This window comes from Moschus berezovskii, chromosome 28 (genome assembly GCF_049115385.1).
Source record: "Moschus berezovskii isolate FMDL1 chromosome 28, NW_MosBer_1.0, whole genome shotgun sequence".
Classification (NCBI taxonomy): Eukaryota; Metazoa; Chordata; class Mammalia; order Artiodactyla; family Moschidae; genus Moschus; species Moschus berezovskii.
Genome location: NC_142487.1, coordinates 3,171,804 through 3,184,243, shown reverse-complemented (window position 1 = coordinate 3,184,243; position 12,440 = coordinate 3,171,804). Strand labels below are relative to the sequence as shown.

Here is a 12,440-nt window from a genome sequence, read left to right as displayed (position 1 = left end):
GCCATTTCCTTCTCCAGGGGATCTTCCTAATCCAGGGATCGAACCTGTGTCTCCTGTATTACAGATGAATTCTTTACTGCTGAGCCACCAGGGAAGCCCTTCTATAACTTTGTCACATAACACACGTTGTAGGGGAAAAATACTTTTGTTCTAAATTTTAATAGCATATCACCATAAATTTTAATATTGAGGTTTATTTTTTAACCAAGGAGAAAAAAAAATTAACATCAAATTCCACAAACCTATGGCTGTACAATTTAAGATCTAACAAACTTAAGAATGCCTAGGAAAAACCAACTGTACCTTGTTCTTAATTCATATATAGTCTCTTAAGTATTGATTCAGTTCAGTTGTTCAGTCGTGTGTGACTCTTTGCGACCCCATGGACTGCAGCACACCAGGCTTCCCTGTCCATCACCAACTCCCAGAGTTTATTCAAACTCATGTCCATTGAGTCACTGGTGCCATCCAATCATCTCATCCTCTGTCATCCCCTTCTCCTCCTGCCTTCAGTCTTTCCCAGCATCAGGGTCTTTTCCAGTGAGTCAGTTCTTCTCATCAGGTGGCCAAAGTATTGGCGTTTCAGCTTGAGGATCAGTCCTTCCAATGAATATTTAGGACTGATTTCCTTTAGGATGGACTGGTTGGATCTCCTTGCAGTCCAAGGGACTCTCAAAGAGTCTTTTCCAGCACCACAGTTCAAAAGCATCAATTCTTCAGCGGTCAGCTTTCTTTATAGTCCAACTCTCACGTCCATTGATTCAGTTAAGAACCCAAAAAAACTTACCAGTTTTCTGAGCTCATTCTCCTACAAGGGAAATTCGTTCTTGACGTCCGTTTTGTCTTTAGCATTTTTTTATAACATAGCAGTTTAATTATTTTTGAATGGCTGTTTTAAAACAGTGACATAAAGTGTGCTTCTATAGCTATTTGGGCAGTTTTATAGAGCCAACTTATCTAGATACTGAAGTAGTTTTAGACACATTGTGAGAAGTTGATGCATCTCAGAGTACAAGATAGGTTAATTTCCAAATTTTTAAACTACCTCGTATTTCCTGACCATTTTGTAGCAGTGAAAGTCCTCCTTTCCCACCTCTCAAGCGAACAGTTACATAGTGTACGAAAGGACAGGCACTTTTCTACGGCCTTTAAAATCCCCATAACAGTCCTACGAAATAGGACTTGTGATTCTTTACACATTTTATAGATGAGGAAACGGAGGCATAGAAGGGAAGGACCCTGCTCAGGTCACCAGCCCTTTTGTTTGCTGGCACCAGAATGGGAGCCCAGCTGGTTTGGCTTCAGACTTAGATCTTTACCCCTGTGCCTGCCGCTGCAGTGGTTTATAATGATGCAGGCAGTTAGGGCCTGGACTCTCGGGGACTGGAACCTATGCCAGAAATGTAGCATTTTGAGCATTCTTGGCCCCAGTATGCTGAGAAAAATGACCGTTCATTTGATTGTTTCTTCCTTTGTTTCATTCAACTAAACTTTGAGCACCTCATACTAGATGCACAAAGTGGGTATAAAGATGAGTGAGATGGCTTCCCTGACTTACAGTGTAGAAGAGATCATTTTAGTTGTCCTATTTTAAGAATGACTGAGTCCTCACGTGTACAGCACTCCTGCATCCTGTATTGTCATTGCATATCTGTAATTTTGAGCTAATTTCTACTGCATTACCAAATACCTAATTATTGAATTTAAGCTAAATTAATGAACCTTTTAATTGTGGTTATCTGTCAAAAAAAAAGTTTATGGGGAACAAAATTAAGCACACCAAAAAATTAAAATTTAACATTTGAGTCATGTCTGTTTATCCCTTTAAATAGATGAAAGAAAATAAAAACTGTCCATATTCATTTGCTAGAATGATTATTACAGATAGCATTCTTGTCTCCATCCATTTAGATAGGGGTGGGTGTATATTGAATAAAGATGTGTTCAAACTGTTACATATTAACCTGCTCTTAGCATGGCCTACCGGAGAAGGCAATGGCAAGCCACTCTAGTACTCTTGCCTAGAAAATCCTATGGATGGAGGAGCCTGGTAGGCTGCAGTCCATGGGGTCGCTAAGGGTCGGACACGACTGAGCAACTTCACTTTCACTTTTCACTTTCACACATTGGAGAAGGAAATGGCAACCCACTCTAGTGTTCTTTCCTGGAGAATCCCAGGGACGGGGGAGCCTGGTGGGCTTCCATCTATGGGGTCACACAGAGTTGGACACGACTGAAGTGACTTAGCAGCAGCAGCATGGCCTACAGAACTTCTGCTTGAGATTTATCAACTTTCTTAGCAGGTTCCTTTATGGATTCTGTACTAACATGCTTAAATTATATTTGAGGGATTGTTCAATAACTCAGAATTTATCGAACCCCTAATATGTGCTGTTATTTCAATGTCTTTTTTACATTCAGTAATACTAATATGTAAGGCCTCCTCAATTTAGCTACTATGGTTTGTTTGGAAAAATGTTGCCCATCTCTGAAGAAAGATTGCAAAGCATGGCAGATCCTAAAAATGGAGCCAATGCCATTTGACTGTTACATACCAGTGCAGACAGCTGCTTGTCCCCTTTGCTTCTTAGAACTCATTTGTTCATCATTCAGCAAACGTTTGAGTATTACCATGTGCCAAGGATTATGCTCGGCACCACTATTAGTTGTTCTGGAACTTAATGCTTCTTTGGCACTATTCACAAATGCCTGCTTAACTGGTAGTAAGATCTTATCCTTAAACTATCCATGTCCTTAACCTTTTGGAAAACAACCAGATTGAGAAATAAAGAAGAGTGTTTGAACATTGGGGAAAGTATCTTCAAATCTTATACAGTGCTCCACCAGTGAGAGTCTGTTGGCTCAGTAAAATTACTGATTTATTGAACTGGTAACACCCTTATCCCAGCAACTCTAAGGGCCTCAGTGCTTGCAGCATAACAACAGAATCCTCTTAATTAACTAAGGTGCTGTGGGGAACAGCTGACTTTCGTTGGTTATATTGTGGGGTCCTCAGATTGCCCCACAGGAGGAAAGAAGACAGATCATTCAGAACTGCTCTGGACCTGAAGGGGAGGGGACCAGAGACTGTTCTTTTTTTTCTTCTCTTAGCTCATACTGCAGGCTGGGCCCAAAGTTTGACTTTTCTTGAGGTGGTGTGTAGTTTTTGTTTGCTTTTTGTGAAGGCAGTTGGTCAAGAACTAACATTAATTAACAGTTTTCTTATTAAGATGAGAAGGTTATAGATTGCTCTTAAAATTAAGCTACCCCAAATCTGCAGTATAGAAGAATTCCAGATCATTTATGTGAATACTCTGCCTTCAAGGAAGTGGAATATAACTTTCCACCTGTTAAGAGTAGGCTACCTGTAGTGACTTCCTTCCTTCCAAAGAGTGTAGCTTATTATTTTATAGTAGAGAAAGGGAGAAAAAGAGCAACTCTACAGTGGAGAAAGTGGACAGATGCTACCTCAACCAGATTGTCATGGTTAACATTGACAAATAAGTCATGTTGATAGGGTGCACCCTTGACGTGATGAAAAGGCACTGTCTTTGAGACTTCCTCCTCATAACTCATAATCCCAGTTGTAATCATGAGAAAACATCAGACAAATTACCAGCAAAGAGGATTCTATAAAATAACTGATTAGTACTCCTCAACACTGTCAACATCATCGAAAACAAGGAAAGTCTAAGAAACTGTCACAGTGAAAGGGAGCCTCAGGAGCCATGACAGCTAAGTGTAATGTGGTATTCTAGAGCAGAGAAAGTACGTTAAATAAAACTAAGGAAATTGGAGTGAAGTATGATCTTTAGTTAATAACTGTCAGTACTGGTTCCTTAATGGTAACAAATGTATCATCCTAATGTACAGTATTAACAGCCAGGGTGAGGAACTCTCTGTACTGTCTTCACAATTTTCTGTAAATCTAAAATCTAAAAGTTTATTTAAAAATGGCAAAACCAAAAACTAATCTGACCATTCCTAGCTAGCTGTTGACTTTTGCATTAATTTTGATTTGGGGCTATCTTCAGTATTTCTCCAAAACTTACAGCATTTAATCAGGAGTTGATTTTGTTATAATTGAGTTATCATAAGATAAGTTTAGTCTTATATTCTTTTAAAAGTATATTAAAACAAAAAGTATATTTCAGAATAAATTTTATCAAGACCAATCTTAAAAAGATTTAGTTATGTGAAAGGGAGCCTTTTTTATTTGAACGCTGATGATTTTGAATTTGTGAAAATCGTGAAATGGGTAGATTTGTGTGAAAGGGGTATAAGGGCTAGATTTGGAAGGGGGCTGTTACAGATATTCAGAGGAAAGGTAACGAAAGTCTATGTAAAAGATATTATATAGGAAATAATAGTTTTAAAAGGGAAAGTCAGCAGAACAAATTGAATGCAGGAGTGGGAAGGGAGGAGAGGGTCTAGAATGATTCCCTTATTTCTGACTTGGGTGGCTGGTTAAATGATAATAAGAATAACCAAAATCAAGAATACAGGAAGAATTCTTGGGAAGGAAAAAAGGGAAATTTGTATTGTGTACTTCATAGGTCTGTAAACTTAGAACTGTAATAACACTATTGAAGAGCTTTAGACTATACTAAAACATTTTACCTACATTATCTCATTTAGTTCTTACAGAACTCTTTTCATATGACTTTATAGACCCATAGAGAATACTTGTAACACTAACATTAATAAAAATGTCAAATTATTTTTCATATGACGATACTGAAAACTGATAGCATTCTCCTGATTCTTTTGAGGGTAAATTCGAGTGCTGGGGTTCTTGTCACAGAACTTTTTCTACAGATAAAGCTGATACACTAATAGATTATTTTTCTCATTCTTTTTCCAGGCTTCATAGAGAATAATTCTTCACTTTCTTTTTAACCAATCGTTATTTTCCAGGGGGAAAAAAAGAAAAAGACATGATTTTTATCTTTTTACTTATAATTCTGTTCTGGTGATTTTTCTATCTATGTATTATCCTGATTTGACTTCTGAATCGCCTCTTGTACAAGTCTCTTTTTCTGTAATCATCCATTTGTTTTATTTACTTAATTATTATCTGGTGTATTCACCTTATTTGCCAATATAACACTGTTTCTATGGGAAATCAAAAATTACCATGATTCGTCTCTAATACCATGGGGCACAACCACAATAAAAACCCAAAAAAGCGCCCCCTCCTTATTTTTACCTTATTATTTTTAATGATTACATTTTGTCTTTAATACAACTTTTTTCACATGATTTAATACTTGTATCTTCAAAACTCTCCAAAAGAGTCATGAAACTATAGATTCTGTTTCTCACAAGGTCAACTGTGTAAGGTAGTAGGTAATGTATGACTTTAGCCTCATGATTATGCGAAATCCAAACACTTGGTAGTATATTGTTGTACCATATACTTAACTTTTCCCCGTTAAGAATTTGAGTCAAAAATGTACATAATTTCTAGTATTTTATTTTAATCCACTGAATGGGGAAGTTTAAAGTCCTTAAAATTACTGAAAATGAACTAAAGCAAGAATCTTCAGCTTTGTATGAGGTCCATGAATGGAACTTGGATTCCCTCAAAATTATATGTAAAGATTTTTATGTCATTTTTTTGGGGGAGGGAATGGTTCCTGGCCTTGCACAGATTTCCAAAGAAGTCTGTCATTCATGGACAGTTATTTTAACTTTAGTAACAACCACTGAAGGCTGTCTTTTAAGTTTTGATTCTCAATATGCCTTGGGTCATTAACCTGTTTGAAAATCTGATAAAAGCTATAAACTTCCAGATACAAGTACAATTTTAGAGATTCGTGGATCCTCCAAAGCATATTTTCAGATGTCTTGGACTTCCTATGTGGCATTCATGGACCACTGCCATTAAGGAAACATGTTCTGCGTCACGTTAGGTCTTAGTTTCATTATTTAGAGACTTAACAATTTCTTTTACACGCGTTCTTATTCTGCATCTTCAGACTGTTTCTCCATACGTTTAAAATATTTCTGTTTCAGATTTTTCTCTCCTGTGTGTCATCTTAGGAAAAACTATCCCAATATGTGTCTTACTGTTAACTTCTTGCCCTTTTATACGCTATTGACACAATTTTGAAAGCTTTTCTGCGTTTACTGCCTTTTTTAGGTGTGGGGGAACATTCAATACCTATACCAATACATATATCAGTGTTGTCCGTGCCAAGTCCAGTACTGTTTATAGAAGCCATTCATTATCTCAGGTGTCAGTCTTTTTTTTTTTTTAAACCACAATTACTGGACAGATATTAAGGGAAATTCTTCCCAAATTTTTAAAAAATAAAAATTATTTTTAGATTTTTCCCAAATTATGAGTTTTCCACACAAAACCTGTGTTAGGAGAAGTTACTGATGAATGGTAAGAAAAGTTGCTTCTTATTTTACTTTCCTTTTTGAGGGTAGGGTAGCCTTTTCTTTACAAAGCATGGTTTCTCAGTAATTAGTTCCCCTGGTCTTTTATGGTTTAATCTTTGGTGCTCTTTAGGATAACTTATTTTGCTTTGGAGATATTTGGTTATCATATTGTAAATTTTAAATATTTGAGTGCCATTTTGTGTATTTCGATATCAACTAGATTTAGCACTACTAAATGACATATATCAGATTTTTAACTCTGCAGAATTCATGGTAATCTGCCAGCCACATAAAATTTGTCTCAATTGTCTTAATTTTTCCCAATTAACTCTTGCTACCTGGTTTCTCTTCATTAACTTTTTCATTAATATATACTGTTATAATTGAACCTAAGAGATTCCACAAATTCAAACTATGTCCTTATTAGGGTATATTTCACCTTTGTTTTTTTTTTCCCCCCTCTCAGAATGTTTCCCTTTGTAGCACTCACATTCTATTTTGATTCTACTCTCCAAATAGTTATAATTTGTTTACCTCTTAAAATGTCAAAGGGCTGTGCATTTGAGATTTAGAAATTTTGAATTTCTGTTTGTCTCTTAAGGGCATAATTTTCTCTAAAGAGGAATATTTTCATTTGATTTTAAGAGTTTCTTTTGAATATTTTTTATAAAGAAAATAATAAAATATATAACTAAATATCAAATTAATATAAATTTGCCTTTCAGCGCAATGCGTGTTTTACTGTCTAAATTACCGAGACCGTGGATTGTGGATGAGAAGAAAGATGATGGTTATACCGCCTTGCATCTGGCTGCCCTTAATAATCATGTAGAAGTGGCTGAACTGTTGGTGCATCAGGTAGGAAAAGCATTTCAGTAATTTTTAACGATTTTGTGTCTTTGCTAATCATTGATTTATTATTACTTCATCAACTACTTAGGGATGAGATAGTTGGATGGCATCACTGACTCGATGGACATGAGTTTGAGCAAGCTCCAGGGGTTGGTGATGGACAGGGAAGCCAGGTGTGCTGCAGCCCGTGGGGTCGCAAAGAGTCAGACATGACTGAGCGACTGAACTGAACTGAACTACTTACTAGTAGGTTACAGTAAAATCCCATGATGGTGCAAATTCAGCTGTAGTATAAGTTAGTCTTCTGCCTAACAGTGGTGCTTCAGTGGAGGGAAATAGTAGTGGGGGTGTGCGTAGGGTAGGTGTGGATCCTTCACGCCTCCGGTATTCTCTCTGCACAGTCTTCCTGAGTTGGTCCAGCAAAATAGGCATCAACTTAAAGGGATTTTCCAGAATCACCGCCACTGTTGTAGAAGTGTTGCTCAGCTATATCATCAAGAACCAGTATGTTGATGTCTAAATCAATGTGGCGAGTTGCTACCAGGTGACACCAGGCAGCAGTTAGGACCTAGGCACTCAGTTCTCAACAGTTGTTGGACCCCTTGAATCTGTGACTGGATAGCAGGGTAGGTTCACCTTAGTTATTTCATTTATCTTAGGAATAAGATACCTCTACATTTTTATGAGCTCGGATTTTGAGGGGAACCTATTGATTGCAATTTTATGATGTTTTGGTATATTCAGCAAAATTTTTAAATGCTTCAGCCAAGCATATACCATAGGGAAGCACTAAAGTTTCCAAAGAATTATCTGTGACTCCTGAATTCAAGGAACTTATAGTCTAGTTAAGAAGATGAAATGGCAGGGAAATTTAGTAGATAGTACATTATGTGTAATTAGGTCTTAGATCTTGTACAGATGGACAGTCTGTACAAAGACATTTAAAGAAAGAAACAGTTCAGAAGCTAAACTGCCTTTCCCCTGCCATTATAGGCCTTTCTTATTAAAGTTAATTCTCTTAGAAGTGTTGTTAACTATGACAAATTCCTTTTCATCCAAAATCCAGACTACTGACCCAAGCCAGTACCACACTGTCTTGGTTGTGCTTAGTCTCTCAGTCGTGTCCGACTCTTTGCAACCCCATGGCCTGCAGCCCACCAGTCTCCTCTTGTCCATGGAAATTCTCCAGGCAGGAATACTGGAGTGAGTTACCATGCCTTCCTCCAGGGGATCTTCCCAACCCAGGGATCAGACCCAGGTCTCCTCTATTGCAGGCGGATTCTTTACCAGCTGAGCCACCAGGGAAGCCAAAGAATACTGGAATGGGTAGCCTATCCCTTCTCCAGGGGATCTTCCCAACCCGGGAGTCAAACTGGGATCTCCTGCATTGCAGGCCGATTCTTTATCAACTGAGCTACTAGGGGAGCCCACTGTCTTGGTTACTGTTGCTGTATAGTAATCAGTAACTGAACTGAAGTAATAACTGTATTAACTATAGTAATCAGTAACTGAAATCAGTTGGAGTAAGTCCTCTAACTTTGTTCTTTTTTCTCAGACCTACTTTAACCTTCTAGGTCTTCTGAATTTCCAAATACAATATGAGGACTCATTAATACATTTTCAGGAAGTATTTACTTAAAATGAGCTGATTATGGCTCTTTAAATGGAGATTAAAAGGGAGCTGTGTTTAACTCTGTATTGTCCTTTGTCCTATAACTGTCCTTAGGTGGAATCACCACAGTAAAAATAATTTTAAATTTGCCGTTCTATTTTAGAAAGTTTGCTCTGCCACCACTTTCTCCTGCTGTCCACATCTGTTACCATGTGTTACAAGGTCTAGCCCTTGGAGGGGGTGTGGTCAGCAGCATCCCGTGTTATGGGTTCCTCATAGAGAGTTAGTTTACGTGCTTCCCTCTTGTCACACTTCACTGTAAGCCTTGTTCTTCTTTCAGGGAAACGCAAACCTGGACATCCAGAATGTGAACCAGCAGACGGCCCTCCACCTTGCCGTGGAGCGGCAGCACACCCAGATTGTGAGGGTAACGTGTCTACTAAAGTGAATCTTACCCTTTTAAATGATATGTTGTTAGGCTCCTCAGAAGGCGTAGTTAGAGGTAAAATTATGATTTTAGGTTAGTATTTTAATCAGTTGGGTAAAGAGTTTTAATTTCTAGTAGGAAAAATCTTCACTCTTATATTCAGAGTTTTTATAATTTTGTTGTCAGGATTTGTAAATTCCTGGAATATTAAATCAGAGAATTTCAAAGTAACATGTACATTTTTTAAAAGTATACTCCCTTTTAACTTTTATAATTGAGAGTGAACTGTATTTAAAGGCTTTGGCTAGACATTTGCCAGACATTTCAAAGAAGCTGTCATACGTATTTTTATTTTACTAATCTGGTGATTCCAGATCAAATACTTGAAAGATGATCTGTTTAAACTTTTTTGTAGAGCAGTGATTCTTAAAGTTTGGAGGCTGAAGCAGTAGCAGTAGCATCACCTAGGGCTTTGGCAGAAAAGTAAATTCTTGGGCCCCGTCTCAGACCAACCAGAGCAGAACCTAAAAGGGTGGGAACTAGCAATCTCTGGTTTTACAGGCCCCCACGTAATTCTGATGTAGATTTAAATTTGAGAAATAGACCTCCAGAGACGTTTTATATAATCTTTTTGAAACACAGTGAACAAAAAAAGAACAAAATAGTAATTTGCCAAAACAGGTGGGACTATATGCTTGAGACTGAGTTCTTTGTATGGTGTTTTTTTAAAACTCTGATAACATTTGCAGAAAGGTTAGGGAACTGTTAAAGCAAAGTTTTATATTTACTGCTTAAAATATCTGTTGAAGTATATCAATTATGCATTATATGTAAGAGATTGTAACTTAGTAAACACTTCACATTTATAATTATTTAAAATTCTCTTGCCAGAAATTCTTCATTTCTCTGATGTTTGGACTTAATAGCCCTTATAACCACACAGTTTGCAGAAAATTGACCAAAGGGGATGGAAAAAAATAAATGCATGTTTATTTAAATAATAGAAGAATTTTGAGTATTTTGATTTGGTCCTATTGGAAATACTTAAAATATACCAACTCACATACCTGAAATTAAAAGGAGAGAAAAAAATGTCCTGAATTTCCTCCAATTATTTTGATCTTAGAGTAGAATAATTAAGCTGCATATTGGTTCTTGGTTCTTGTTTCTTTCTGCTGTCCCTAATTCAGTATGTTTGAATAATCAAGCCCATCATTACTTGTAAGGAGTCACAGGGATACATTCTAAAGGAGATCAGTTCTGGGTGTTCATTGGAAGGACTGATGCTAAGCTGAAACTCCAATGCTTTGGCCACCTCATGTAACGAATTGACTCACTGGAAAAGACTCTGATGCTGGGAAGGATTGGGGGCAGGAGGAGAAGGGGACGACAGAGAATGAGATGGCTGGATGGCATCACCAACTCGATGGACATGAGTTTGAGTGAACCCTGGGAGTTGGTGATGGACAGGGAGGCTTGGCGTGCTATGATTCATGGGGTCGCAAAGAGTTGGACACGACTGAGCGACTGAACTGAACTGAACAGGGATGCAGAGTGGTGGCAAGCAAACACATAAGTTAACTTTCATGGCTGCCCTGTCAGATAGTGCTCTCACACTGTTACTTTAATTTTAATTTTTTTCAGCTTTATTAAGTTATAATAGCCAGATGGAAATTGTATACATTTAAAGTGTACAACTTTGTATTTTGATCCAGGTATACATTGTGAAATAATCACTATAATTAAGCTAATAAACATAGCCACCATCACATATAGTTTGTGTATCTGTGTGGTGAAAACATTTAAAGTCTGCCTTCTCAGCAAATTGTAAGAACACGATACACCACCATTCAATGGAGGGGCTCTCCAGAACAAATTCATTTTATGTAACTGAAACTTTGTTACTTTAGATGTATTATAATTTCTTGTGGGTGAAATACTTTAGGAAAAAGAGACATTTTTCTTTTCTAGCTTTTGGTCCGTGCAGGTGCCAAGTTAGATATTCAGGATAAGGATGGGGACACTCCTCTGCACGAAGCCCTGAGGCATCACACTCTGTCTCAGCTGCGTCAGCTTCAAGATATGCAGGATGTGGGGAAGGTTGATGCTGCCTGGGAGCCATCCAAAAACACGGTGAGCAAAGATAATCGTCACTTCTGTGTCAGGAGGAACATCTTTTAATGCAAGGTCTTATATTTATGGCTCATTGAACCTGCATCTGATCAGATATTTCATCAAAAGTACAAATGCAGGAATTTAGTTTATGAGCTAAACACTAGTCAGTACTGACTGTATTGTTTGCATTCTTACTAAAAGTTGTTTGGTTCTCCTTATGCAACTTAAGCCTTTCAAACAGGAGTGCTGTGGTGTCTTGTTGTGGTTTGGGGTTGCATTTCCTCCTGACTACTAGTATTGAACATCTTTTCATTTGCAGGTTTGCCACCCATATATATTTGACAAAGCTGGCACTTCAAACCTTAATTTATTATGTTGTTGAGCTGTTTTCTTACTGCCATTTGGAATCAAGTTCCATATCAGATATGCGATATGCACGTACATTCTCCCAGTCTGTGGCTTGTCTTTGCATTCTTTTGATGAAGCAGTAGTTTGTTTTGTTTTTTTTCAGACTTTAAACTTTTTATTTTGAATCTTCGTACAGACAGTCAACAGTGTTGTGGTAGTTTTAGGTGAACAGCAAAGGAGCTCAGTCATACATGTACATGTATCCATTCTCCTTCAAACCCCCTCCCCCCTCCAGTCTGGTACATGACATTGAGCAGAATTCATGTGCTATACAGTAGGTCCTTGTTGGTTATCCATTTTGAACATAACAGTGTGTACATGACCTTCCCAAACTCCCTAAGTATCCCTTCCCCCCAGTAACCAGAAGTTCATTATCTAAGTCTATGAGTCGAAAAATAGTAATTTTAATGAAGTCTGATTTAGCAATTCTTTTCTTTTATTGTTTGTGTCCTGAGAAATCTTTGCTAAATCTAAGGTCACTAAGGTTTTTTCCTGTTTTGTACTAAAAGTTTATAAAGTTTGAGCTGTTACACTTAGGTCTGTGATTGATGTTGAGTTAATTTTTATATATACAGTATGAAGTATGGGTCATCTTTTTTTGCTTGTGGATATCATCATTCTGGTCCCATTTGTTGA

The 12,440-nt window shown here is 37.4% G+C and overlaps 1 protein-coding gene across 1 annotated transcript in view; it reads left to right on the top strand.

Annotated features, from left to right (window-relative positions):
* Window positions 1–12,440, top strand: part of MIB1 (MIB E3 ubiquitin protein ligase 1) — a 98,931-nt gene that overhangs the window by 66,502 nt on the left and 19,989 nt on the right. The window contains exons 13-15 of the mRNA XM_055417110.2: window positions 7,116–7,248; window positions 9,195–9,281; window positions 11,253–11,414. Of these exons, the coding sequence (XP_055273085.1) occupies window positions 7,116–7,248; window positions 9,195–9,281; window positions 11,253–11,414 (382 nt within the window). The remainder of the gene's footprint in view (window positions 1–7,115; window positions 7,249–9,194; window positions 9,282–11,252; window positions 11,415–12,440) is intronic.